This window comes from Ilyonectria robusta, assembly GCF_021365365.1.
Source record: "Ilyonectria robusta strain PMI_751 chromosome Unknown BGZ61scaffold_10, whole genome shotgun sequence".
In the NCBI taxonomy this organism is placed as follows: Eukaryota; Fungi; Ascomycota; class Sordariomycetes; order Hypocreales; family Nectriaceae; genus Ilyonectria; species Ilyonectria robusta.
In genome coordinates this window covers 1,143,087-1,168,137 of record NW_025764444.1, presented here as the reverse complement: position 1 = coordinate 1,168,137, position 25,051 = coordinate 1,143,087, and the positions used below count along the sequence as shown (strand labels likewise).

Genomic DNA, 25,051 nt, shown 5'->3' with positions numbered 1-25,051 from the left:
GAGGACAATGTCGCACGTCCACCAAATGCATAAGCTTCAACCAACTAATGTATGGGGCGGTTGCACCGTGCGGAGCCAGTTCAAGACATGTGCTACCCCGTGTCGAGGAACCACAACATGTGGTATTCTGGCATTCAAGGCTAATTGATTCATTGTTCTTGAATCCATTTGCATACCAATAACATAGCACATACGTAGTGTGCATGGGCCTGCACACACGGCACCGGGGCATGGATTGAGATTGCTGTACTCCATCGGTTATCTAGTTGCCCTGAGATTGGGATGTGATGTTTGCTACTGATTATATCATCGAGCCCACTAACGAAGCTAGGTACTTGCAGACTAGCTAAAAGTAAGTCGACTGGCGTCTTTATTCATGGCCCCCGTCGAGAGATCAACAAGGGCAGTTTCCCCAAGAAACCAGCACAGGGACCAAGGGTTAGGGTATTGACTGGTGGTCGTGTCTCCGCATGGAATGAAAGTCGATTCCCCACTTCACGGCTCAGGGGAAAGACGGTGCTGGGCCTGAACCTGGTCGTCCTCGTCTGTATCGTCGATGAGCTGCGATCGGCGTAGAATCTCGGGGTCAGGGCCCAAATCGTCAACGAGTCCTGGGGTCTTGGTGCGCCAGTCGACGGAATCCTGGGCTCCGTTTGTCGATCAGCATTCAGAATATGATGGCCCCGGCAAGTCATCGTCTACGGTAAAAAAGGTGATGATCATGCCAGGGCCTTGCCTCGCGTAACTCAACACCAGATTGGCACGTCCTTTGTTGTGGCTGCGCCCCGTGGTGAGTTTGCTTCGGAGTGGGCGTCGATGGGCTGCCTGCAAGCCCACGAGGCTTGCCAAGCTGAGAACTTCTGGGCTGAAAGCCATTTGGCTCAGCCGGTCTCGATTCGCCTCTGGTGCCACATTGGCTGTGTTTCACACGGAAGCTATTTCCAGTGCTCGCTCGGCGCGGTTGTTTTCCCTCCCCCACCCGTTTTGTTTGCTCGCTCCCTGCAACTAGGAAAACCATCGACATGGTTAGGGCCTGCGGGCAAGCCCAGCGAACTGGGATCTTCCCGTCAAACCGCTTCGCAAGCGACGGGCTAGGCGCTGCCGTCCCCACCCTCCGCTTTCATCACAGTAGCCCGCCAGCCAGTCCTCGGCGGGACACCGATTCACCCTCTACAGCAACACAAGGCACTCCCGTTTGTGGTAAGTTGCGACGCCGGATCGTTTTGGGATGTAGCCGACATTGGCTGGTGTGGGTGGGTGGATTGTACAATATCTTGAGGGCTGAATGTGTCGATTGGCAGTGGCGTTTGGACAGTGAGACAATCCCCAAAGGCGTCACTCTCCGCCAGACCACAGGCCAATCCGACAACGCATACGGTATGCGTACTTCTATGTTGTACGCAGACGGGAGGACGCATCTATCTTCATTCTCTTCTAAGCATTGGATAAGCTGTGACCCCTTCTTCCGTCATGATTGCTCGACAAACGACGCTTGGCATTTTGGCGTTCTGACCGTGGCTAGCGGCCGGCAGTCCGTCGTTGAATTATACCGGCCCGCTGTTCTGGACCTCAGCGGCCTCTAGGGACGGTCTTCAGGGACTGTCTCACTGTTAATAGCTCGCCGTCTGCTGGGGGGGAGTTCACTTGGCTAGTGCAAACGCGAGCTACGCGCTTGTATCAGTTTTAGGGCTATCAGCTACGAGATTATGCCGAACCACCGAGATGCCTATGTTGAACCTCCAAACGGGCCGAGTTCGTTGAGAGGTCAAAGCCTGACGAAACGTAACGTCACTGAATCGATTGGCGAACTGGGCGCGGCCTGGTTCTCTCCTCTTCCCGTCTGCACACACCACCTTCTGAGCCCCCATTTACGACTGAGAGTCAAGTGCCGAGCGATATCCAGTCCCGTCCGGGATATAGCGTTCTCGCCGGCAGCGCCCACTGCGCTTAGTTGCTGCACTCCTGCGCGTGAACTCGTACTCTGATCCATTGTTGCTTTCTTGCGAGACCTAACGAGCGCCGACGCACTAGGTCAAGCTCGCTGTCGCAAACCGACCAACAGTGTGCCTGGTGGCTTTCTGCTTGCTTATCGACATAAGCCCACAAAAGCGACGGGGAACTTCCTGGTAATTACCACCTGTGTTAAGGGACACGTCCCCTAGTCGGCGATCCAAACCCGACGACCTGGATGTCCACTGCATATCTCAGATATCATCTACATTCGATACGCGAGTGGACAGCGTAGCATTGCATGGACGTGTGCGATTTGCGAGAAAAAAGAAAAAAAGGAAATGGAAGAAGTCATCAAACTCAAAAAGGTTCATCAAGACCAAGCAAATGGGCGCACACCTCATCATGGCTGCTTTCAGTGCTGGACTTGACGCTGGGAAGAAGAACTATGTATTTTTTGGCTCTTCGTGTACTGGAAACACGGCGCCGCACTGAGCGGCAGAGTTGGAGTGTTTACTTACTGTGACACACTCTCCCAACCCGGGGAATAGATTGGCTAACATCAGCTTGTGATATGGTTCGCGGTACCTTACATGTCAATGACGCACAACTCCATCCATGCATACGAGGCTAGACAAGGGACCAACTTCGTCAATATTACGAGATCAACATCATGTAGGCAATCTCATGGCAAAAGAAGGCCAGCGTCGGGGGACCCATCCTTGCCGTATTGACTCAGTAAATTGGCCCTGAATCCTTCTCCCACTTGTTGCCTTCGGGTTGTGTTATACCTAATAATTTAGGAAATCTAAGCCTTCACTTATATAGCTTAGCTTTAGTCCATAAAAACAGGGCCAATTTATCGAGTCGATACGGTAATTGAGAGTCAGGCATCCTGGTCAGCCTCATTGTTCAGGTCGATGAAAAATCTGCAAAAAAAAAGAAAGCGAGAAAAAGGAAAACCATGACGAAAAATTATTTGCTCGGGACTAGCAATACCTGAGCCGCTCTGCTGGGTGCCTACCCCCAATTACCCCCGTGCAAATCTTACAGGACCCTTGCTGGCTATGCCGCTGGGGAAGTTGTCATGGGTACGTGGCGATCACTCAGCCTGTCACTTGTGACAACACCCAACAATCCAATCACCAACAGCGCCTCTCATCGGAGGCCCAGGGCTGAGCAAGCCAGATCACAACGGGACACTCGCTTGGAGACTTTGTGATTTCATTTTGCTCTGGTTGGACCCCTGGAACCAGGGCGCCCGAAGAATTACGGCAAGCGGCTCGCGGCCGGCAAGAGGCATCGTGAAATCACCGGACGAGAATCCCTGCAAAGGCGGAGATCGACGTTCAAGACATCTTCATGGGTGGCTTCTAAGGGTGGGCCTTGGAGATGAGTTGAACCGGCAGTGTCTCGTGGGAGTCACGCAGAGCATGGCATGTTCAAACGGTGCCATGATCCAAGTCCATGGGATCTTCCCGATTGTCTTGTTTGCTTCCAGAGGCCAACAACGCTTTGCTGGGGGGACCGAGACATGTCTCAGGGCTGTTGCACTACCGTGGTCATTTGCCAGGTCGGTTGGTGATACAGTGGGAGCATATGCGTTTGTCACCGCTAGAGCTGAGGCTGCCGTAATCGAGGTGGACTGGCGTTGCGCAAAGTACGGGTGCCACGGCTTCGGAGGCTTTGAGGCAAGCCTCAGGGGTTGACGGGAAAAGAAAGTCACGGTACAGGAGATGAGGCGTGGCGATTCGGAGGGTTTCTGACGCCCCCGTCGATCAGAGTCTTTCCTGTTGACCTTACTTGACCTAATCGTCCATGAGCTCTGCCAGCTCGGCTTCCTCCTCCGCCGTCAGTAGGCTCTCCCCCTTGTCCTCGTCCTTCTTAGCATCGGCCTTTGCAGCCTCCTCGATCTTGATCACCACATCATCTAGCTCCGACTTGCCTAGGGGCCACGTCCGAATTGTGCCATCGATGCCGACGCTGCAGATCTTGCGGCCCCTTCCCTCTGCATCCCGCAACATCACCAAGTCCGTGATCTCCTCGTAGTGTCCAACGAGCGTGGCATATAGCTTGCCCGACGACCGGTCCCATACCTTGACGTCCTCGTCTCGGCCGGCTGTAACAACCCACTGGTCCGTTACCGCTACGGCTCGTACATAGTCGCCGTGCTCATACGAATCATCTGAGACGAAGTTGCGGGAGCGCGCCAGACACTTTGCCGTGCCGTCGGCGCTGGCTGTCCATAGATCTGCGTCGTCACTCGTGTCGTCGTAGACAAGTCTGTAGACGCTGGTCTCATGCTCCCGAATGGTGAGTCGCTCCGCATCGGGCCGGTCATGGAACGACTCGGGGAGCTGTTCGTAGCCATCGAGTGTGATCTTCCACCGCCGAATGTTCGGATCACTGCTGGCACTGGCAAGCACTATGGCGTCGGCAGTGCTGAGTACGGGGTCAACGGCAAGGTGCTGAACGGCGAGCATGGTCGTGGAGGGATCCTGAAGCGTGTGCAGCCGGCGGCCTGTCTCGGTGTCCCAGACGAGGATCTTCTTGTCAGCGCCACCGCTGATGAGAATCGCCTTGCCCGAGATGGTGGTGCAGACGACTGCCTTGACGAAGTCGGAGTGACCGCTGAACTTGAGGCCGGGTCGGGAAGATTCGACGTCCCATGACCAGATGTCCTTGTCCCAGGAACCCGCGAATACCGTCTTGCCACCGAAGCCTCCTACCGCGAGGCACGTCACGGGGGCCTTTGGGCCACGGTAGGTGGTCTTTGGTTCAGACAACTAGCAGCCCAGTCAGTCATGATCAGAGCCAGGACCAGAATGCAAGCTGCGCTCCGTCGAAGTGCATGCGGAAGCTCATACCTCGAGGTTGACGCGGCGGACATAGCCGGCCGACTCGGCGATGAAGACGGAGGTGAGCGGGGAGGCGGGGTCCGGGACGGCCGCGAGGATCTTGGACTTCATGACCAAAGGGTCGCCATTCTTGTTGCCGGACTTGGCGGCCTTCCGCTCCCGCTGGGCCTGCGAGGCACTGGCCTCTTGTCAGTCGTTTGTCCGGCATGATTTGTCGGTGGTGAGGCCAACTCACTCGGTCTGGAAATAGTGATCTGGGTCCGCGGATTGCATGCCTGGAGCTGGGGAGTTTCTGGACTACAGAAATGTGGTTGACGGTGAAATGGAAGACCAAATTCGAGGAAAGAAGCGAGTCTATATTCTCTCACTGGAACAGTGTCGTGATTCCCAAGTGCTGCGCTTTTATATCTTCCAATATCTAAAAGTTGCCGCCTGCCAGGCAGTAGGACGTCGTAAATCGTCTCAGGGGTCCTTTTTTGGTGGAGCAGCTGTCGACAGCTGTCAATTAAAAAATGGCGGGGTCCTTCGCGACTCTCGTTAATTGCGACGCGCTCCAGACGCGTCTCCCTGGACTACTACCCGCCACCACCAGCTCTTGGATTACTTTACGGCATTGAAAATCCACCCTCAAAACTCACACCGACAGAGCAACGAATTCCTACGGAGAAACCTCCTCAAATGCGCCTCGAATCCTAGCCTGACGATGGATTCGACTCTCGCCAACCGGCCGCGGCCTCGTGCTGCATACACGCAGGGCACCACGCGCTGTGCCTACACGCCCGATGGCTCCCGCCTCGTCACCGTCGGCTCGAACAACGTGATCCGTGTCTTCAAGACGGGCTCCGATGGCGAGCCCACCAACATTGACGACTGCCAGGAGCAGAACGTTGCCGTTGCCGTCGCAGAGAACTTCTTCGTCGTCGGCTCCGAGGACGGCACCGTCAGTCTCTACTCACTTACCACGGCCACCTTTGAGAAATTCCTCTTCCGCACGACGCTACCCATCCGTGATGTGACCCTGAGTGCGGACAGCCAGTGGTGCGCTGTTGCGAGCGATGAGCTGACCGTCAAGCTGGTCAACACCAAGGATATGATGGAGGTGCGACACCTGCGCGAGCATGGCAGAGCGGTGCGGAATGTCAGCTTCGACCCCCAAGGCCGCCTGGTTGCCCTGTCTAGCGTCGACGGTATCATATACGTATACTCACTTACGGCCGAGGAACCGGAGCTGATTCGCAAGGTGGACGGTATCATCGGCGCATTGGACTCGGATAGCCAGGTGTCAACACGCGTTGCATGGCACCCCGACGGACGTGCGTTTGCCGTGCCGACGCCGACCAAGGATATCCAGATCATCTCCAAGAATGACTGGGAGAAGCAACGATGCTTTGCAAACGGCCACCTGGCGGATATTACCGCGCTGGCGTGGTCGCCCAACGGTGCGATGCTGGCGTCGGCGAGCAAGGACGGCAAGCTGTTGGTGTGGGAGACAAAGACCCAGAGCGTCATTGCGCGTTACGACTATCCCAATGTCCTCGACCTCGCATGGCATCCCTCAAAAAACATCCTTTCCTTCACCACGGCGACTGGCGAAGTTTACATCTATCCCGACTTCCTGACCGACCAATACGCTCCTCTGCTGAAGCTGACCACGCAACCGGCGCCTTATATTCACGACCCCCGGGCTGAGATTTCTGGAAACGGAAGAGTGCCCCAGTTCAATGGCCAAAAGCAACAGGAGATTCCCTCTCGCCCGCGACGGGATTCTCTGGGAAGTCTAGATTCCTTTCTTCAGGATGCTGATGGATACGGTGACGATGATTTCGTGGTGGACGATGATGGCGCTGGATACACAGCGGGCGGAGGCTTGAAGCGAGGCCGCGATGGCGAGGATGTGGGCGGCGAGCAGGCCAACAAGCGCCGCCACCTCCTCGAGCCCCAGTATCATGCCTCGTTCCAGCCCGGCTCAACGCCATGGAGAGGTAATCGCAAGTACCTCTGCCTCAACCTCATCGGCTTCGTCTGGACTGTGGACCAGGACGCTCACCACACTATCACCGTTGAGTTCTACGACCACGAGTTCAACCGCGACTTCCACTTCACCGATACTTTCCTCTACGACAAGGCTTGCCTCACAGAGCATGGCACCCTCTTTTCCAGCCCGCCCAAGGACGACGTGCCGGCCACCATCTTCTACCGCCCACACGAGACGTGGACGCAGCGCGCTGACTGGCGCACCGAGCTCCCCCTTGGCGAGGCCGTCACCGCCATGTCCCTGAGCGAGTCTTTTGTCACCGTCACCACGAGCGCCAACTACGTGCGCGTCTTTACCCGCTTCGGCATGCCTTACCGCGTCTATCGTCCCAAGAGCACGCCCACGGTGACGTGCGCTAGCTGGAGGGACTATGTACTCACTGTCGGCAACGGACCCGTTGGGCCGGACGGCAACACCCGTCTCCAGTACACTATTGAGAACGTCAAGCGAGATGAGATTTGCCAAAACGAGGACACTGTTGCCCTCCCAGATGGCGCAACCCTAAAGAGTGTCTTCTTTTCAGACAACGGTGTAAGTCCCCACACACAAGCTTCAAAGTGAACATGATTCTAACATGACTCGTCAGGATCCCTGTATCTATGACTCTACTGGTACGCTTCTTACACTCCTCCACTGGCGGCAGCCATCGCGTGCATCCTGGGTGCCCCTGCTGGACACCAAGTTGCTCCCGCGTCTAGCCTCGGGCCGTAAGCACGAGAACTATTTCCCCATTGCTGTAGCGGACAATAAGTTCCACTGCATCATCCTCAAGGGCGGCGACCAATATCCCTATTTCCCCCGTCCTCTCCTCTCCGAGTTCGACTTCTCGGTACCCCTGACGTCAGGGCCCAAGGAGAAGAAGAAGAAGCAGAAGAAGAAGAGCCGGGAGAATCCCGACGCCGAAGATTTTGGCGAAGGGGAGGATCAGGACAAGGAGGACGAGGACATAGAAGACGAAGAAGAAGAGGACGAGGACGCTGAGACGAAGAAGCTAGAGCAGCAGTTCCTGCTCCGCGGCTTACAAGCAACCCAATTGCGGGACTTGGTCGACGCAACGGCTGGCAGCCATACCCAGCGTTCACTCCTCTCGCGGCTGGAGCTTGAGATCGACAAGACCCTCCTGCAACTCCTGGCGGTTGAGTGCCGCGAGGGCGAGGAACGCGGAATGCGTGCCCTTGAGATGGTGGAGCTGATGCGTGACCGCACCGGCAGGATGGTTGAAGCTGCCGGGAAGGTGGCCGAGCGATATGGACGGACCATCCTTGGTGAAAAGATCCGGGAGCTAGGAGAGAAGCGGGTCAATGGCATGGACGAGGATGACTTTTAAGTGGGCGCTGAGTACGGCGTATTCGGCATTGGGGGACGGGAATATGTGTTTTCAGGACTAATGATTTGCCCTCGGTATGGATAGCATGGGAGGAGTCTAATGATGGTGTTCGAACTTATCCGGATCTGGGAGGACCAAAAAAAAATGATGATATCTTCTTGTTGCGACCTGACCCATGAGCCATTTCAACCGTTGAGAACTCTAATAACATCCCAGAAACTCGCATGAAGCATCTCTCCAATCGGTAAAACTCTCCGATGTAGTCAATCGGGAAGTGGACCAGCTTGCGCGTAAGGACAAAGCGGCCTAAACTAGTCGCACTTAGCTCGCGTATTAAGACGCGTAGGTGACGGAAATCGGATCATGGCGGTTCTCGAACGAAGGGGCCGCGAGACGAAGTCCGAGAGTTATCCCCATCCACGGCTCCGGCCTCGGGTTTGCGCCACACCTCGTCTGACGTTACAGTTCGCCACCCATCGGCCTGTATTTTCCGGGACGATTAAATCGGGAGAGGAAAAAAAAGAAACCCCAATGATTTCGAAATAAATTAAGGATAAAAAGTAAATCATATGAAGCCTGCCAGTTCTAACAAGTGCGTGCCATTGATACAAACCCGGGGGGGGGGAGGGCGACTGTCCACACCTGACACGTTGGAGATCTCGCATGAAAGGACGGGACGATCTGAAGTGGCGGTGCGGACCAGGGAAGCAACTCCTTTCTCGGGACAGTTTTTCTTTGGCCATGGCGAAAGATGTGGTTAGCAGGGGATGATGGAGGGATGGGCCCTGAAACATGGGGGTCGCATGTCTGGCGAAAGTTAGATGCAATGCGTGTCACATGCTTGATGAAAAGAACTGGGCGACTTGTGTCTGTACTTCGTACGAGAAACTGTAACGTTGACAAAGAGGCGAGTCCGCGATGACGGGGCACTTTGGATGGTGGCATACTGATTCAAGTGAAGGTTGCGATCGAGGCTGACTATCTGGTAAGCGAGTCTCGGGTGGCCAGGGAGAGCAGGACCAGCCGACCAGCCGACCAGGTCAGCCGAAGATGATCGCACGCAAGGTGGTTTTTTTTAGACGAATCGGTTGACGTTTTGCTACTCTTGGCCGACCTGATCGAGCAGCTGGTAAGAGATCCTAGGAGGGCTCAACATTGAGCTCGGTGTTATTCGAACGTTGCAGTTGTGTGAGTTAGCCCGTGAGAGACGCGGCCAGAGTGTGTGTGCACATGTGTGCGTGCGCAGTATGGACGAGCCGCCAAATGCTCAGTGGACACGCATGGCTAGTGAATGTAGAGAGGGAACAGCGAAAGGAGACGAACGGGAAAACTCCCTATCTGTCGCGTTATCTCCAGCCATTATTCCCTGAGGGTCGGCAAGGAAGCGTGGTCTGTATCGAACGAGTTTATCGGCCCGAGCCTCCGGAAGAGTCCTATTGGCTTGCTGATTCAAATGATGGCTTGGCTGGCCAGACAGTCTGTCGGTTTGGCGCAAAACCCTAACTCTGGATGCCTCGTGGTGGCGACGATGCCAACTTCCCGGCTGATAGTTCAAGCGGCAGACCTCGAGACGAGGACCCTCGCTTGATGATGACCTCATTGGGTAGATCTCGTTGGGTATTGGTAGAGGGTACGTCCCGGTACTTGCCATGGTTGTACATGAGGCTTTTTGATACACAGAGCAAATAACGGGGCATCAACGATAAATCGTTGATGGGGTTTGACTCGCTATCACCGCCAGGCTCTGGTTTTTGTCGCAGGGTGATGCTGGCGACGGCTTGAGAAACCAGACAACTCCTGAACCGAGCGACGAATCCGACTGCATGGGTCGGGAAAACCCCAACCTCAACCTGCCAGACAGGTCCGGGGGACGTGCTCTGGTTGGTCGGCCGGGGAGATGCATCTCATTTACCGGGGCACATCTTTCATGCACGCCTGTCTGGCTGAAGATTCATTCAGCGGCGTGGATAAAGGAACGGTGGAGGGCGGGCCCTTCAGCTACCATCGGCCTCATGCGATTGAGAGACTAAATGTCGAGAGACACTTGAACGGGCACGGTCCCCGTACTAAGAGAATAAGCTGAAGATGACGACAGCCACGGTAAGAGACTGATGAGAACGACATCTCCGGGGCGGTGCTCCCCGGAGATCAACCACGGACCTGTCCGGCGTAGTCCATCCCGCCCGTCCGCTCGCCCGTCAAGGCTGGGCCCGTCGCTGTCGCCGGAGCTAGGGTGGGACAATGTGAATTGGGGAATCCGGACGACGTACTACGTAGTAGATGGCCAGACAGGGTCCTTGGGGGCTTTCATCGGTAAAACTCTGTTGTTTCTAGATCACTCCCACTCATGGGTTAGTTAGAGGAGTAATTAAGACATGCTGGATACGGGCGCCGCCTAGCGCCAATTGCACCAACCGCCTCTGCCCATGGCGTTGGATGGCAACAGCACCGGGAGTACTACCTAGGTATGCATGTACCTGGGCGGTGCGTGTTGGTTCTGGGAAGAGAAAAGGAGGGCCTGAGCGGGTAACGACAAGCGTGAAGAGTACACTAGAGATAGCTGGATGTTATGATGCTCCTGGCTTGAAGGCGTCTGTACAGCAGTTAGCTCTTTAAAGGAAGAGCCTAACAACTGCTCGATGAGACGCAACGGTAGACGTGCATATGGAGGTGGAGGCAGAGGCGGTGGATAGACGTTACAACGCTCATTGCCAATGGGCCCTGGAATTCGATGTTCCCGTGGAGCTGAAACTGGAGGGGTTCAGTTAGTCAAGCCGCACGTCTTGAGCTCTGTACTACATAGTACGTAGTACGTACTGTGCACATATGCGCACGTACACGCATCGCTCACACACCACACCACACTACGCATGCTCGGCCAGTCAAGCCGGAAGCAGCCCAAGAAATCCGGGTTCCACAGCGGTGGCGAACGGTTGGTTCCTGGGCCGTTGGCATGTGCGTTATGTTGCAAACGAGACAAGGTGCCCTGCTGGCTCGGATTGCCCTGACTTGGGTTCGTTCCTAGGAACGATGCCCCGGCGCAGCCACCAGGCCCGATAGTCATTGCGGGCGGCACGCTATCGTCTTCGCCGACCAGGGTGGGAAGATGGGGACCAGATGGTCTCCACGGCCACCGTCAAGTGGCTGGCGGATCGCCAGCACCATGAACAGCCACCATGCAGCGGCTTCTCTGCCCCTTGGCCCGGGACACAGGGTGGTGTCTCTCCCTGGGATTTCAGTGCTGCTTGTTCTTTTTTTCTTTTCTTTGCATGTCTCGAGGCGGGTGTGTCAGGCGGGCATCTGTGGGGGGCACAGTCTGGAGTGTTGGGTGGATTCTGGTCGTTGGAGAATCGGTCTCATGTGGATCGCCAGATATGGGTGAGTGGGTGAGACATGGCTAATGCTGTGCGTGGGCTTGGGACGCCAATGGAACGGTGTTGGTTGTGAGGCAGAAGAAACGAAACGAACTCATGGAGCAGCCCGGAGGAGCCTAGGGACGCCGTGGGCGAATGAACGATTGGGGGTTGAAGTTAGCCGGGTCCGAAGAAGTAGTTACAGTGCACAGGGAATCATGGACGGGGAATCGTGGACGAAGATGGGGGCACGGAGCACATCCGTCGGCACGGGAGATGGAGGCGGATGGATCAGGATAGATCATGATGGAGAACGGAGGGGCATCTGAAGCGGGCACGGGCTTCCTTCCCTCACTAACCTCACTAACGGACCGGGAAAGGGAAGCGATTACCTGCCTAGCTAGGCAAGTAGCACAAGGGAAGGCATGACAGGAGGCACTGCTTTGGCCTTGTTGTAGCGGGGATCTGCAATGGAGATGCTCAACCTGGGGCACGGGGGGGCACAGGTGATGCTTCAGGGCCATTTTCGACGACCTGGATATTACATACTATGTACAGCGTAGCGCAGGCCCCCTTTTCATTTGTTCATTCAATTCCATTTGCGACCCTTGGGGACGACTGGGGACTGGGGAAGGGGCAAGCAGGGCTCCAGCAGGGGGGTTTCCTTCGCGCCGTCTCCCATGTAGCAGTGGCGTGGAGTTCGATTTCAGATCCGCCCATCCATCGCATCTCAGTCCGTCTTCCGCCCACCTACCCGTCGATTCACATCCCAGGCAAATCCCACGTCTTTCATCCTTGATCCAAGCACGTAATAGTCGACGAGCTGCTGCTGAGGCGGTAGACATTGGCAAGCATCAAGCTTGGCTCCGGCTGGTTCGCGATCGGGCCTGGGGCTCGGACTGGGGCCGCCTGCAATGCCCGCTACCGTCTTCGTCTCAATCTTGGGGCCCTTGGGGGCTTTTGGGGCTTTGGGGGCTTCTGGGGCCCTTGGGTTGTGCGCTTGCCAGTCCGTGTCCTGTCAAAGAGGTGGTCAGCAAATGGGTCCTGGCCTCCGTTGGTCGGCTGTCAACAGAGGGGGAAGAGTGCTTCTGCTCAGCTGTCATCCCGTCAGTGCATGCCAAATTGGCGCCGCGCCGCTTGGAAACCTTCCAGACCCGCTAAAGCGGCAGTTCTTTGGGTGGAGGTTCAGTGGCGGATAGAGGTTTTTTTCGTGGTTCGGCGAAGGAGGTCCCATCTCACGCAGTGGAGTTGTAGCGCGCCTTTTCGGCCGGCCCCAGCCATGCCCACCACCGTCCCATCATAGCTCGCACCCACAGCTCGCACCCACAGCGCCCAAGTCGCCTATTGCATGCACCACACCCCACGACACCCACCGGCATCACACTCCAATGGTCTCGGCCTCCACTGCGCTCGACACTGTAAGATTCCGCTGTACGGAGTTTTGCCCGCTGTATGTAAGGCTCGCCCGGTGTCAGCCATCCCCCGACACCCCCCCGAAGAGTTACGGGGCTGGGCGCCACACGCCACCTGCCGACCGGGGGACCCATGGGGGTCGTTTGGGAGGGAAGGGTTTTTGCCTCGTGGCGTTTTCAGAGTCCTGATGGGCAGCTGGCCATGAAAATTCATCATGCGCAAGGCACCCCAAATGCAGTTGAGGCATGCCAAGGTTGCTTTGGGGCTTGGAAAAGTTAGTCTTCCTCTTCTTCTCCGATGTTCCACGTTTTCAGTGTCTAATTTTTGTGTCTTGGCCTTTGTTCAGTCCAATCATTTCCTAGGTGATGCCGTCACTATGCCCGGCTGTCATTGAATTGCCGAGTTACTTGAGGTTCCGTAGTGTGTTGTACATACGTAGTATTCTACGTTCTTAGTTAGAACCTCGTCCACTGTCTCGTTGGGGCTTCCAACTCGCAGTGCGATTCCCCGTAGTTATTAGGTACTGTACTTGCCGTCCCCACCACATCCACACCACTGTCACCAGTCACGTAAGATAGGTAGGTCCCGGAGCTGGTCACCTACAGGCGGGTGCTCTTTGAGGCGTCGCTGGGCTTGCAGCGGGTTCTATTTGTCGGGTGCGCTGTGTCGTGTGCAGTTGGTGCGATTTGCGCTGTACGGACTAGGTTGGTGCAGTAGGGCGCGGGTGCAATAGTGGATTCGTTAGTGGGCAGTGGGTGTGGACGTGGGCGTTGGCGCAGGCCTGGGCGGGCTGGGCTGCTGAGCTGCTGAGATGCTGGGCTTTGATAGTAGATTCCCCCATGTCCTGCCCATGTCCCTCTTCTGTGCAGCTCCTCCTGCCCGTCACTGTAGCCGTCGCCAAAGCTTGCTGCTGCTTTTGCTGCTCCTGTTGCTACTGCTGCTGCGGCCTCTTTCCTCGTTCGGACCAACGACGTCTCGTCCTTTCTTCCCTTCCTTCCTTTCTTCCCTTCCTTCCTTCCTTCCTTCCCTCCCACCCCATCCTTCCATTCTTCCATTTCTTCCATTTTCCCCCGTTGGCTCTTGTTCCTTTCCTACCTCTCCTATCCTGTCGCATCCCCGTCTCGGTTCCAACGTCGAGCATCACCGCGGGATATCAATCGCCTGGCCGCGTGCAGAGTGCAGAGGTTCTAGCCTTGGGCCTTTTTGACTCTCGTGGACTCGCCTCCTGCTCTGTCGTTGTCTCGGCCTCGGTTTCTGATTCTGTCGGGTGTCTTGCACAGTCGCACGCCCTCATACCCGGCCCCATCTACTCGCCTTCGTCCCGTCTCGCGCGCCGCCTACTGGCATCCACCACACACGCATTCTCCCGTCGCTTTCCGGGCTCCCTCCTCCCCGCCCGTTCTCTCGCAGCTTCTACTTCCACCAGCGTCCATCAACGAATCCTCCGGGAGTCACTTCACCACACCCCGTGAGCCGCAATCGTCACCGTCGCGTGCGCTCCTCCGCCACCACCGTCGCAATCGCACACTCACCTGTGCCCGCCTCTCCCCCTCTCGCTGTCGCTGCCACCACCTCTCACCTCCGTCTACCGCAACACGCGCAGGGAATCGCCAGTGACCATTTTCACCTGCCGCCTTCTAGAAGCTTGAGCTCCGAGCCCCCTATGCGAGGCTGATCGCAGAACCGCCCGAACCAGGGTGCCCACCTATCCTATCGTCCCGACCTACGAACTGCGCCGCCGCGCCCATCAACCACTCCAGACAATCTTCATCCACCCCCGTCGTCTCTATCCGATCACCGCACCCCGACTTTCGCCTCTCCACATACCCATACGTTGGCGACCCGTTGCCTGCACTTGGATATGAGGTAGGTTCCCTACTCCGCATCGCACTACACCCGGCATCGCATCCACATCCGCACCCGCTCCGTTCCCGCATCGCCATCGCCTATTGCTCGTCGCCCGCTCCCGGCGAGACCACCACACCCGACCCTCTACCCTCTAGAGCGATCCTTCTTCATTCTCCCGACCATCGCCTTGACGTCTTGGCCATCGCATACCAGCGTTCTGGCCCCCACCAGCGCTCCATCGCCGTCATCATCCTTCGTTCTCCCCTCGTCCCCCCCCCGTCTTCCTCCGTCCCTCCTACTCACTCCTCCTACCACCGACACTCGCCGTCCTGGCCTGGCTGTGCTCCTCGACTGACCACCATGGCCACAGCCCACATGGCCGTCAGGACTGAAACCCTTCCCTCACTGTCCTCAACTTCCACCTCCGTCAACGAGTCAATGGGTGCTCGTATCGTCCCAATCCCAACACCGACCATCAAGATGTCTCCTCCAGCCTCTGGTGATCCTATGGAAATTACCTCCCCCACGCCCTCGTCCACCAACCAGAACTCCGATTCCGATGCCAATGGAAAATCCAACGATCGTCCCAAAAACTCGGCACTCGACCAGGTCCCATCTTCGAACATCACCAGCAACGGCTCCACCACGATGGCCGCTCCGCCGCCCGCCGCCGCCGCCGCGGTGCATCAACCCAAGATCGTTCAGACCGCCTTTATTCATAAGCTCTACAAGTGAGATCTTGCTCTCTCCAAAGTGGCTGCGTCGGCAATAGCTAATCCTAGCCTAGCATGCTGGAAGATCCAAACATCCAACACCTGATATCATGGTCCGCAAGCGCCGAGAGCTTCGTGATGTCACCCTCGGCCGATTTTTCCAAAGTGTTATCGTACGTCCAATATGTCCGGTCCAGCTGCTTGTGAATGTTCCATTAATCATCCCGCAGGCAATATTTCAAACACACCAACATTTCCTCCTTTGTGAGGCAGCTTAACATGTATGGTTTCCATAAAGGTTAGTATTTTGCTTACCCATCGCATATCCCAAATGTCGATTATTAATGGACTATCAGAACGCGACGTCTTTCATACCGGAAACCCCGATACCACACTATGGGAATTCAAACACGGAAATGGCAACTTCAAGCGTGGAGACCTGGTCGGCTTGCGGGAGATCAAGCGCCGAGCCAGTCGCCATGCGCTTGTCCATCGCGAAAGCAACTACACGAAATCAGCTACGTCGCAGCCAGGAACCCCTGCTGAACCTATGCCTATCCCCCAAGATGGCCCAGATGCGCGACTGATCAACATTGAGCACACGCTCTATGATCTGGGGTCCCGACTGCAGAGAAGCGATGAAGCCGCCCATTACATGCATGTCAAGAACCAAGCAGCAATGGAAACCATGGGCCGCCTGCTGCATTTCAATCAGGAGCTGTCAAGGGCTGTATTGTCACTGGTCCCTACTGACAGCCCCATCTCACGCGATGGTTCGTCTCCAAGCACCCGACATTGTCCAACCTTAGCTAACATGCGCAGTTATCGCATTGCAAAGCGAAATGCAGAGACAAGCCGAGATGATCCGCTCACTCGACGAACCCCAAGAGCCTACCTACTCGCGGCAGCAATATTTCGCTGGTGTCGACAATGCCCCAGTGTCCCCGAGACAACTCGCCCAAGACGACCAGCGACGAGGTAGTAATCTGGCTGTTCCTCAGCCACGAGGCCAGAACTTCTACCGCCCACCAGTCCCATCAAACCTATCTATCAGCACTCGACGACCGTATGGGTCGATTAGCGGCAACAGTACTACGCAGTCATCGCCCTTGCGCACAGTGCCGCCGCCGCCGCCGCCCGCCGCCCCTCATCCCCTCTCCAACGTGGAGCCTTCCCCCGCAAGTCTTGGTCGACGTCATACGGCCGCTGACATTCGCGCCCACGGATGGCAGCCGGGACCGTCTCCCTTTGGCACTGGCGCACCCAGCACGCCATGGCCTCCTTCTCCGAGCCGCGTTGCTCCCGAGGAGCAGCGCATTAGGGACTCACTCTCATCGTACTCTTTGCAGACTGCCTCCCACGTCCATTCCCACTCACGACCAACAACGCCCCCGCCTCCATTTGCCAATGGCGGCAACGGTGGCGCTGATACCTTTGGAAGTTGGTCTTGGAACTCGGCCGCGAATCGCGACAACAAGAACCTGGCTGTCAGGGATCACTCGGCGCCGCCGACGAGGAGGGGCAGTATGGCACATATTCTCAACCCCAGTGACACTGCGGAACGCTCAGATGAGGACGAAGACCCGAGAGGTGAGGACGACAGAAAACGAAAACGGGTGCAGTAATCGGATCACCCATTGATCCCTTGCCGTTCCCGGCAGTTTATTGTTACATCAGCATCGTGTGGCCGTTTCAAGACGGGCCCTGACTGCTCCGTGTCGTGCGTTCCCGGACCAATCGAGAGGGAGCAGCTCTCCCTTTACGGCACGGTACCTAATTAGCACTGGACCCAATCCATGGCGAGGAGACGTTATACCCAGGCTCCAGCTTAACCATGCGATTTGTCATCATATACTTTGGATTATACAGAAGGACTTTTGGGCACGGGTAATTCTTGGGATATGCGACGTCTTTGACGCATCGAAAATTTTCTTGTTATGTGCTTGGCGCATGACGATTTTGGAGTACGGCATTGGATGGCTAGAATTTGGCAACGGAGGCTCTGTTCTTTACCAGCGCAGGAAATATTCCAGCAATCCACAGGACATATGTGTATTTTTCTTGCCCCGAGTTTGTCTCTTTTGTGGGCATGTCTCGGAGCGCAGAGCGTGGAGCATTTTGTACGCCGAGGGAATGGCGACAGGGTGGGAGTTTGAGCTTGGGACCAGACGGCAGGGCCGCCGCGAAGGCTGGAGCCGGTGTATCATTTGGAACCATGATGAATGTGTAATTGTTGACGCTTGGATTCCTGAAGGCGAGAATCGGCGAAGGGAGCATATGAAATCGACGTGGTTGTTTTGATGAGCGAACTCTTCGCACGCAAACACCAAAACATGACTCCTGATACTACCCTGGTTACCATTCATGTGACGCATTTATTATTGGCATGTTATGAAATATTGCCATTACTGTCTTGATATTTGTTGTGGTGGCTAGGATGCTCTTCTTATTCTTGGGCAATGGCGGTCTTTTGTTTCTTCTTCTTGTTTTTCCTCTTGCGCTTCTTTTTTGAGCCCTCATCGTTGTCTTTGACATCTTGGACGATGTCCTCCGCTGCCTCGTTCACGACCTCGTTCACGACAGGGACATTGTCCTCCTCGCCTTTGGTCTTGTCCTCCATATCCACACCCGCACTCGTGTCCACTTGGGGACCCGTCTCACCAGCATCAGCACGCATCACTTCCCTCCTCGGCCTCTTCCTCTTTCCTAACGCGCTCCTCCCGACATCGTCCTCGCTCTCGCTCTCCTCCTTGCGCAGGGCCTTCCCGTTGCCCTTGCGCACCTTGCCGCGCAGCAGCCGCTCCTCGCGGGAGTTCGCGGGCTTGGCGACGTCCTTGGCATCGGCCACGTAGCCGACGCCCTCGTTGGGCCTCGGCCCGCGCAGGAAGTCGTCCTCGTCGGGGGGCGGCGCGCGTCTCGCTGCCGTGGCTGTGGCGGGCGGGCGGGTGAGGCTCATGGTTTTCAGGACGGAGGATTGAGAGGCGAGCAGCATGGAGATGCGGTTGGAGAGGGCGGCGCGGTTGGCGGCCAAGGGGAGTGGCGGCGCTGGGTCGGGGGCCATTGTGGAGGGATGCGCTGCGGCTGGTCGTCGCTGGTAGTTGTTCTCGCTGGGGGCGTCGGCGTGCGAGGGCCGCCCTGGAGGGACTTTGGAAGAGTGCAATTACTTAGAGCGTGTGCATGCAGGGGGTGGGCGGGTGAGGAAGTGGCGGAGGGCGTGCAATGGAAGGTGAAGAATTGAGTTGGTGATGTTGGAGTTGGTGTTGAGTTGCTCGGAATTATTTCACATGCAAGGGTGAGCTTATCTTATCGTACCAAATGTCAAATGTCAACGCAGATCTAGTGTACATGACGGACTACCTATCCTCAGAACCAAAAAAAAAAAAAAAAAAACTAACACAACTTCAAGGGTATCTGCAAGAACAGCGCCGCTGGAAAGGAAAAACAGAAAGAAAGAAACATTTGCCCATATCCATCTATCCTGTTTCCCTGCGACCTCCTCCTCCTCCTCCTTCTTCTCCGCCCTATTCCTTCTGCACCCCAGTGCCAGTCTTCTCCCAATCCATCTCGTCATTGTGACGCTGCGCCTCCCTAACCATCTCGCGCATCTCCTCCTTCTCCGACGCTGCCGGCTGTTGTGCGAGACGACTAGCCTGGCGAATTTGATAGGGATCGTGTCGCTGAGACGCCGCCGTGGTCTTCGGGGCTCCTGACAGGGCCTTGCGCTTCTGGACGCGGTTGGAAGGGGCTTGGGCTTGGGTCGTGGAACGCATCCCTCGCCGTTGAACAGCTTGATCAACATCTCCTCCGCTGTTGCTCGCTCGGCGGGATCCGCCTTGGCCATGCTGCTCATCATCGCCATCGAGGGGTGATCGGCGGCCTCTTGAACCACAATGATCCTCAGGGCGGTCGTGTAGAGCGCTTTGCGCCGAAACCCGTCAGTATCCATTGCGATGGCCATGGTAACAAAGAGAGACCATATGTCATTCTCCGTCTTCGCCTTTGCTCCCTCCTTGCTTAGTTCTGGTGCTCTGTACATCTCTGTGCCGGTGCGGTCCATGCCGCCGGCACCAACCGCATGAACGGTGCTAAAATCAGCCAGTTTATACACGTACTCGCCTTTGGGGCCAAGCGAGTACAGGATGTTATCTGGCTTGATATCCAGATGGACCATCTTCTGAGTCGCCAGGTAGTCAAGCCCCTTCAGGGTTTGGTGCAGGAGCGAGCTGACGTGAGTGTTAGGGCCGGTGTAAGAGATTGTGTCGACACGAGGAGAGTGGTCGGAGTAGAAGTTTTGGATCATCAGATCATCGACGGTACCAGACATCAACTCGGTAAAAATTTCGACAGAAGTGGCATTATATTGATACCCCTGAAATTCAACGACGTTTTCCTAGTGCACACTCGTGTCAGTTCATGGTCACCAAGCCAGGCATCGTCTCTGCCGTTGACTTACATGAGAGGCACGACGCAAGAAATTGACTTCGGCCTTCAACCGGGCGTGGGCAACAGATTGAATTTGGGGTTGGTCCATCCGCTTCATAGCCACATGGTGGCCGCGATCAACATCTACGACCTTGAAAACTTGGCCCGAAACTCCGCCTCCGAGTCTTTTTCGCTCCAAGTATCGGATAGTCATCTGTGCGATAGTAGGATGGATGCGGGTAGCTGGGGTTGGAAGAGCGGTCGGGGCGTTGTGAGGAAGGTCTGGTCGACCGACGAGCTTCACCTCGGCCGGTTTCATATGCCAATGCAGTCTGAACTGATACGCATTGCAGGCTGGACCGCCAAAACCGAAGTCGACAGGTTTCGCATCATCCAGGACGACTTGACGAATACCGCCCCTTCCATCAATAGCATTCGCATTCTCGCGGGAAACTTGAGTCGACTGCTGTGTCGACCAATCTCGGAGCATGATCTCCTGTGAAATCTCATGTACGTCAAAGGTACACTGTTTTCTCGCGACCAAGCTTCCTTTGCCTTGTCTGGATGGAACATGAATACTTACCCAATTTGCATCGGTACCACGCCCTATTGTGGCAAGGGTATACCTCGACTCTCCCCCAGCAAATTGACCGACTGAAAGAACGTCCTTAGACCCGTCAAGCAAAACGTTCCGTAAGTGAGCATTTTGATCGGCGGTCAAAACCTCAAAAGCCCCGGCATTCAGAGGTTCGAGAGAAAAGATGGGAGGGGGGTCGTTCTGCGGCATCTTCGGCGTGATGGGCAGTTCGGCAAGAAACGGAAGTGAAGGAATCTGGCAAGGTAATGTGATGGAAAGAAGGAGATGGTGATAGAGAAACCAAGCTGTTGTTCGATGATGGAAGTTGAGAAGAAGTTGACGACAGGAAATGAGGGAAGTCTGCAGCCTTTACATGTTGAGCTCCGACGGGGAGGACCTCTTCGCCGGGGGCCGCCGCGACCGAGCAGGTCAAGCCCAGGCAAGCCAAGCCCCTGAGCTCAGGTGAAGGGATCCAGCCTCATTGTCAGAGCGCAGGAGGTGAACCGGGTATGCGAGACAGCTGTTGGGTGAAACAGGCCGCGGAAGCGGCCTCTACTCACCGTTCTCTTTGTCCAAATGGAATTGCATTTCAGCCTACACCCAGGATTGAGGCGGGGAGGCGGACTATGACGAGAAAAGTGATACGACTAACTGTAATGGGATATGGCGTTCATCATATTTCACAATCTATTATTGGACTCTATTGATTTTGGGCAGGTAATCTGTGTAATGTTTTGGTCGTGTTCCCTGGTCACTGCTGTAGCGCTTCGGCGTGTATTCTGATGATGTGGCTGGCTGAAACGACGAAGAGGCCAACTTGACTGAAGAGGATCCAAGTCCAGGGCCAGAGCCAGCATCAGAGCCACCTCTCTCTTGGAGCTCGCAGCGCCGCAAAGCCCAGCCGGAAGAACAGACGATCCCGCAACCTCTCAAGTACCTTCGGAAGCCAGGGGGAGCTGCCCGGTATGACATGGCACCACGAGGAGCCCAACGAAAAGCCCGACGTTGAGATTGAGTTGCCTGCTCGTTTCCAACGCCATGAGTGGGAGCTATATAATCCCGATGAAGACAGCAATTTGGCGACACCAACCTCCGAGCCCGTCTATGGTTGCTCTGATGCGGAGGACCCCCCTGACGGAAACGCGCACGACAAGAAAGCTCCTCTTCCACGATCCCTTCGAATCCTAAGCAGCCACAACCCTGGAGCCCCGGGCTCTAGCACCGATGACGTCTCCTCTGCTGCTCCGACACGCAAGCGTACTCGCAGTGAAGCCGCCGCCGAAGGCACCTCATCTGATAAACGAGCCAAGACGAACAACGCAACCGATGTCACGAGCTGGAAGGCGAACGGGGTATCACACAACTCCAGGACTCTGGCTGGAAGAGACTCAAACAAACCAACGACGCTCCCTGTTAATACAGAGACCGCCTTGGCGGCGGACGGGAGAGCGGGAGGGAAGGGGGTCGGAGCCGTAAGCCGTCGCAGCGCCAGGATTGCGGGAAGACGGGAGGGACTGCGTACAGCCGTCGCCATTTGATTGCCAAGTCTCGGTGTTACGAGTGTGGTTGTTTTGGTTCAAGTCTGAGAATTTCACGTCGAGAATTGTTGAAGATTGCGGTTGCAGTTGTGGCCAATTGATTGCCAGGTCTCCCGAGGGCTGCGAGTGTAGTTGTTTATTTCAGGTCTGGGAAGTTCGCTACGATTTTTGAAGATCTGGTGTTTTGATTGTACTTTGTCTGAGATATTTGATTGTCTGTTCAGAGTCGGAACTGTTTTGCTGGTTGTTTATTTAATCCTACAATATTTCACTTCATGCCTAAGATTGTTCCGTCCCAGTATTTCCACGTCACTGAACTCTTCTGCGCCCATAATCCGTCTAGTCAGTCCATTCGTAGCGGGCCAGATGCCACTTCATGATCCTGTTTGTCCCTCAATACAGAGCTCGACACGGCGAGATGTGTGGCCGCCGGCCGTGTCCCGATGATATTTCTATCCGGAAACCATCGGCCGGGATAAGATGAACTGATGCGGTTGACGCCAATCTCTCGGGCTGCGGCCCGGGGCAGCGCTTATGCCGACAAACGATCCGACGAGCACACAGGCAACACAGAGAAACCCCTTTGGCGATCAATTCTGCAAATTCAGGGTGCCAAAGCCCGTGTGTCGAGAGACTGAAGTGACTCGGATCAAACCGCCACCATTTAATTTCCAAATCTGGCATGACATTTTCAAAGGGGCAAATAATTGTTGTTATTCTGCTTCAGCTCTAATACGCTTATCTCTTGGTGTTGGATTCTGGTGTTTTTAAGCGTACGTCGTGCGTCGTGCGTCGTTCATTTAGAGGTGCCGTATTTTACAAGGATGCATTCAAACAAACGTGCATATCCACCCCACCAAAACTTCCTGAATGATTTATCCAAGCAGTTCCAGACCTATAATCATATCACTTTATTATCCAATGGTGGGGATTTAGTTATCCATCGATACGGAGTACGTCGCTGTGGGATGTCCCTATGCCAACCACATCATCATGATACTCCCGTGTGGAAACTTTTGCCAATGGAGGAGGCTCTTTCGGTCACGGCGCGTACCAAGCCTCGATAAACCACGTTCTTGCGAGTGTCTTCTTAGATTCACTGGCATTGGATCAACCAAGTTTCGGAACTGATCAATATTTCCCCATCATCACGGCGATTGCCCTCAGTCACGACTTGGTGGAATGTTCATAATTAAAGACCAAAGAATACATTAAAATTAGAAAATTCTAGCCAGGTTTAACCCTGTGCAGTGTGTAGTCATAAAATTCGTTACATGCCATGTCGTGCAATGCTGTACTATGTTGTGCTGTGTGTGCTGTGTTCTCCCGGCCATTCTCATCCCTCATCCCCCTTCATGTTTGTAAAGTCTAGTTTATATGTACTGGGTATCTTATCAATTGCCAAGGGTATCTCTGAGGCTGAGGATGTATGGTAGGTCGGTGGAATCATGCCGCGTCGCCAAGCGGATAACGGAAGCTGAGCTGGCCGAGGACTTGGACCTCAAGCTTGGCGTGGATGGTTGGTTCATGAGGTAGTGTCGCCGGCTCTGTGCAAGGCTGGTGACGCTGGGTTTATGTGAGACAGCCCCCGATACTCCGCTTCTTAAGCTGTTTGGTGCTGTGCAGTACAAGTTCCAAGTATTCGTGGACGCCTTACGCCCAGCCCTTCGTGTTGAGCTGCTGATGCTGCCAGCATCGGAACCGGACATGTTACCGCGGGGTGTACCGGGGTTGGTTCCAACAGCGCCATCGTATTCAATGATACTTGAAGGCGAGGATGTATCCTCGTCTTCTGCCTGGTCACCGTCCAGCATGTCGGGGTCGAAGGGTTCCATGGCTCGCAGAATCTCGGCAAAGAGATGCATCAGCTCCTTAAACCGAGCGTTGGAGATGGGCCGGTTCGAGAAGCGTGCATACTCGTAGTGTGACAGGAACTTGGTGGAGGTGGTGTTCATTTCAACAATTCCCAGACTTGAGAGGTGGACAATGTAGTCGCGCAGACTCATGTTGGCGGTCCGCTGGAGCAGGGCCACGGCATCGGGGTCCAGAATGGGCGGGTCCGTCTGAGAAGTGGGATCCGGAGGCGCCAGTGTCAAAGCCTTCCCTTCGATGAGATTGGGCAGTTCGGAGAGGACGGTCGTGTATTGCAAGTTGGGCAAATCCGGCGATGTTGGCGAAGCCCAGCCAAAGTGCTCAATTTCGCCCCATACAGCCCGTCGACGTGGGAGGTTCACCAAGAGGTCCTCGGTCGCCATTCCAGAGCCCACTGCACTCTGCTTAGACTGCGGCCGGATGGACTCCTCCCGCTCCACTCGGTCGTCGGGATCGAGCCTCGGGCGGGACTCGTAGGCAATGGCAGCGCTCCTTCCGAGGCCAGTGGCGATGGCCTTGTGGACGGCAGAACGCACATCCCCCTTTTCGATGGGCACCCAGGCCTTGGGGATGGAGTCGAGGTCGGTTTTGTTGATGTAGAGGCGGGTGAAGAAGACAAAGGTGACGATGAGGATAGCAGTGAAGTACGCGGCAGCGATGATCCAGATATTGTACAGCTGGCCGTTGCGGAGCGAGCGCTGGATGGCATCGGCAGGGGTAGCGACGAGCAGGCCGATAAGGACGACATAGAGGAGAAGATAGAGCGTGCGATAGATGATGGAGAAGACGAGGCGTCGCTGAGACACTGGGGACGCCATGGTCGTGGGAAGAATCGGTGGCCCTCAGTGCCAAACCGAGCCAGCAAAGGAGCGCAGGAAAACGGCGAGAGGCAGCGCTACGGCCGGAGAAGAGAGTCGATAAAAGGCACGGATAGTGATGATGGAGGACGCATGGCTAAGGCGGGCGCATGTCCATGGGAGGGCGTTGACAGATATTGCTGGAGGCTGGCTGATCGCACGTCGGCGTGGGCGGACATGGAGTCCGTTGCGCCTTTGACGAAGAGGTTGGGAGGCGTCGAACGAGATGCTACTTTCGGCGGGACCCTTGTCGCACAGTGTTTTTGGGTGGGGGGACACAGTATGTCC

The 25,051-nt window shown here is 55.7% G+C and overlaps 9 protein-coding genes across 9 annotated transcripts; 4 read left to right on the top strand and 5 right to left on the bottom strand.

Moving 5' to 3' along the window:
* Window positions 1-385: 385 nt before the first annotated feature.
* BGZ61DRAFT_588658 (uncharacterized protein) lies at window positions 386-876 on the bottom strand (the record flags this gene model as incomplete). Its single annotated transcript, XM_046256536.1, has 2 exons — window positions 386-642; window positions 703-876. 2 exons carry the CDS (start codon window positions 874-876, stop codon window positions 496-498), a joined length of 321 nt encoding a protein of 106 aa, XP_046104404.1. The 3' UTR covers window positions 386-495.
* Window positions 877-947: 71 nt separating this feature from the next.
* On the top strand, window positions 948-1,674 carry BGZ61DRAFT_35714 (uncharacterized protein). Its single transcript, XM_046240850.1, has one exon. The coding sequence runs from the start codon at window positions 1,023-1,025 to the stop codon at window positions 1,581-1,583; it is 561 nt and encodes a 186-aa protein (XP_046104403.1). The 5' UTR covers window positions 948-1,022; the 3' UTR covers window positions 1,584-1,674.
* A 2,034-nt stretch (window positions 1,675-3,708) lies between these two features.
* BGZ61DRAFT_35711 (putative transcriptional repressor) lies at window positions 3,709-5,275 on the bottom strand. The gene is made up of 3 exons (XM_046240847.1): window positions 5,044-5,275; window positions 4,818-4,986; window positions 3,709-4,736 (listed from the first exon to the last, which is right to left on the bottom strand). Exons 1-3 carry the CDS (start codon window positions 5,079-5,081, stop codon window positions 3,759-3,761), a joined length of 1,185 nt encoding a protein of 394 aa, XP_046104402.1. The 5' UTR covers window positions 5,082-5,275; the 3' UTR covers window positions 3,709-3,758.
* Window positions 5,276-5,375: 100 nt separating this feature from the next.
* BGZ61DRAFT_35697 (WD40-repeat-containing domain protein) lies at window positions 5,376-8,374 on the top strand. Its single transcript, XM_046240833.1, has 3 exons — window positions 5,376-6,619; window positions 6,686-7,374; window positions 7,430-8,374. The coding sequence occupies exons 1-3, from the start codon at window positions 5,512-5,514 to the stop codon at window positions 8,168-8,170; spliced, it is 2,538 nt and encodes an 845-aa protein (XP_046104401.1). The 5' UTR covers window positions 5,376-5,511; the 3' UTR covers window positions 8,171-8,374.
* Window positions 8,375-15,144: 6,770 nt separating this feature from the next.
* On the top strand, window positions 15,145-17,122 carry BGZ61DRAFT_494175 (HSF-type DNA-binding-domain-containing protein; the record flags this gene model as incomplete). The annotated part of the gene is made up of 5 exons (XM_046250747.1): window positions 15,145-15,515; window positions 15,572-15,670; window positions 15,728-15,795; window positions 15,854-16,270; window positions 16,320-17,122. The coding sequence occupies 5 exons, from the start codon at window positions 15,145-15,147 to the stop codon at window positions 17,120-17,122; spliced, it is 1,758 nt and encodes a 585-aa protein (XP_046104400.1).
* A 748-nt stretch (window positions 17,123-17,870) lies between these two features.
* On the bottom strand, window positions 17,871-18,690 carry BGZ61DRAFT_35659 (uncharacterized protein). Its single transcript, XM_046240800.1, has one exon. The coding sequence runs from the start codon at window positions 18,556-18,558 to the stop codon at window positions 17,944-17,946; it is 615 nt and encodes a 204-aa protein (XP_046104399.1). The 5' UTR covers window positions 18,559-18,690; the 3' UTR covers window positions 17,871-17,943.
* A 328-nt stretch (window positions 18,691-19,018) lies between these two features.
* BGZ61DRAFT_532799 (kinase-like domain-containing protein) lies at window positions 19,019-20,706 on the bottom strand (the record flags this gene model as incomplete). Its single annotated transcript, XM_046253914.1, has 4 exons — window positions 19,019-19,222; window positions 19,264-19,887; window positions 19,951-20,415; window positions 20,503-20,706. The coding sequence occupies 4 exons, from the start codon at window positions 20,704-20,706 to the stop codon at window positions 19,019-19,021; spliced, it is 1,497 nt and encodes a 498-aa protein (XP_046104398.1).
* A 626-nt stretch (window positions 20,707-21,332) lies between these two features.
* Window positions 21,333-22,034, top strand: BGZ61DRAFT_545587 (uncharacterized protein; the record flags this gene model as incomplete). Its single annotated transcript, XM_046255302.1, has 1 exon — window positions 21,333-22,034. A coding segment is annotated over one exon (702 nt), but the record flags the coding sequence as incomplete, so codon positions are not given.
* Window positions 22,035-23,211: 1,177 nt separating this feature from the next.
* Window positions 23,212-24,957, bottom strand: BGZ61DRAFT_452466 (uncharacterized protein). The gene has a single exon (XM_046245957.1). It carries the CDS (start codon window positions 24,722-24,724, stop codon window positions 23,429-23,431), a length of 1,296 nt encoding a protein of 431 aa, XP_046104396.1. The 5' UTR covers window positions 24,725-24,957; the 3' UTR covers window positions 23,212-23,428.
* Window positions 24,958-25,051: the final 94 nt, after the last annotated feature.

What these genes read in the sequence shown, in the direction of transcription:
- BGZ61DRAFT_35697 (XM_046240833.1), top strand. Translation starts at nt 5,512, where the DNA reads ATGGATTCGACTCTCGCCAACCGGCCGCGGCCTCGTGCTGCATACACG. An exon ending in TCAGGATGCTGATGGATACG is followed by an intron (nt 6,620 to 6,685) that starts GTGACGATGATT and finishes GCTTGAAGCGAG; the next exon opens with GCCGCGATGGCGAGGATGTG. An exon ending in TCTTCTTTTCAGACAACGGT is followed by an intron (nt 7,375 to 7,429) that starts GTAAGTCCCCAC and finishes ATGACTCGTCAG; the next exon opens with GATCCCTGTATCTATGACTC.
- BGZ61DRAFT_452466 (XM_046245957.1), bottom strand. Translation starts at nt 24,724, where the DNA reads ATGGCGTCCCCAGTGTCTCAGCGACGCCTCGTCTTCTCCATCATCTAT.
- BGZ61DRAFT_35659 (XM_046240800.1), bottom strand. Translation starts at nt 18,558, where the DNA reads ATGGCCCCCGACCCAGCGCCGCCACTCCCCTTGGCCGCCAACCGCGCC.
- BGZ61DRAFT_35714 (XM_046240850.1), top strand. Translation starts at nt 1,023, where the DNA reads ATGGTTAGGGCCTGCGGGCAAGCCCAGCGAACTGGGATCTTCCCGTCA.
- BGZ61DRAFT_35711 (XM_046240847.1), bottom strand. Translation starts at nt 5,081, where the DNA reads ATGCAATCCGCGGACCCAGATCACTATTTCCAGACCGA. An exon ending in GATCACTATTTCCAGACCGA is followed by an intron (nt 4,987 to 5,043) that starts GTGAGTTGGCCT and finishes ACAAGAGGCCAG; the next exon opens with TGCCTCGCAGGCCCAGCGGG. An exon ending in TCCGCCGCGTCAACCTCGAG is followed by an intron (nt 4,737 to 4,817) that starts GTATGAGCTTCC and finishes CTGGGCTGCTAG; the next exon opens with TTGTCTGAACCAAAGACCAC.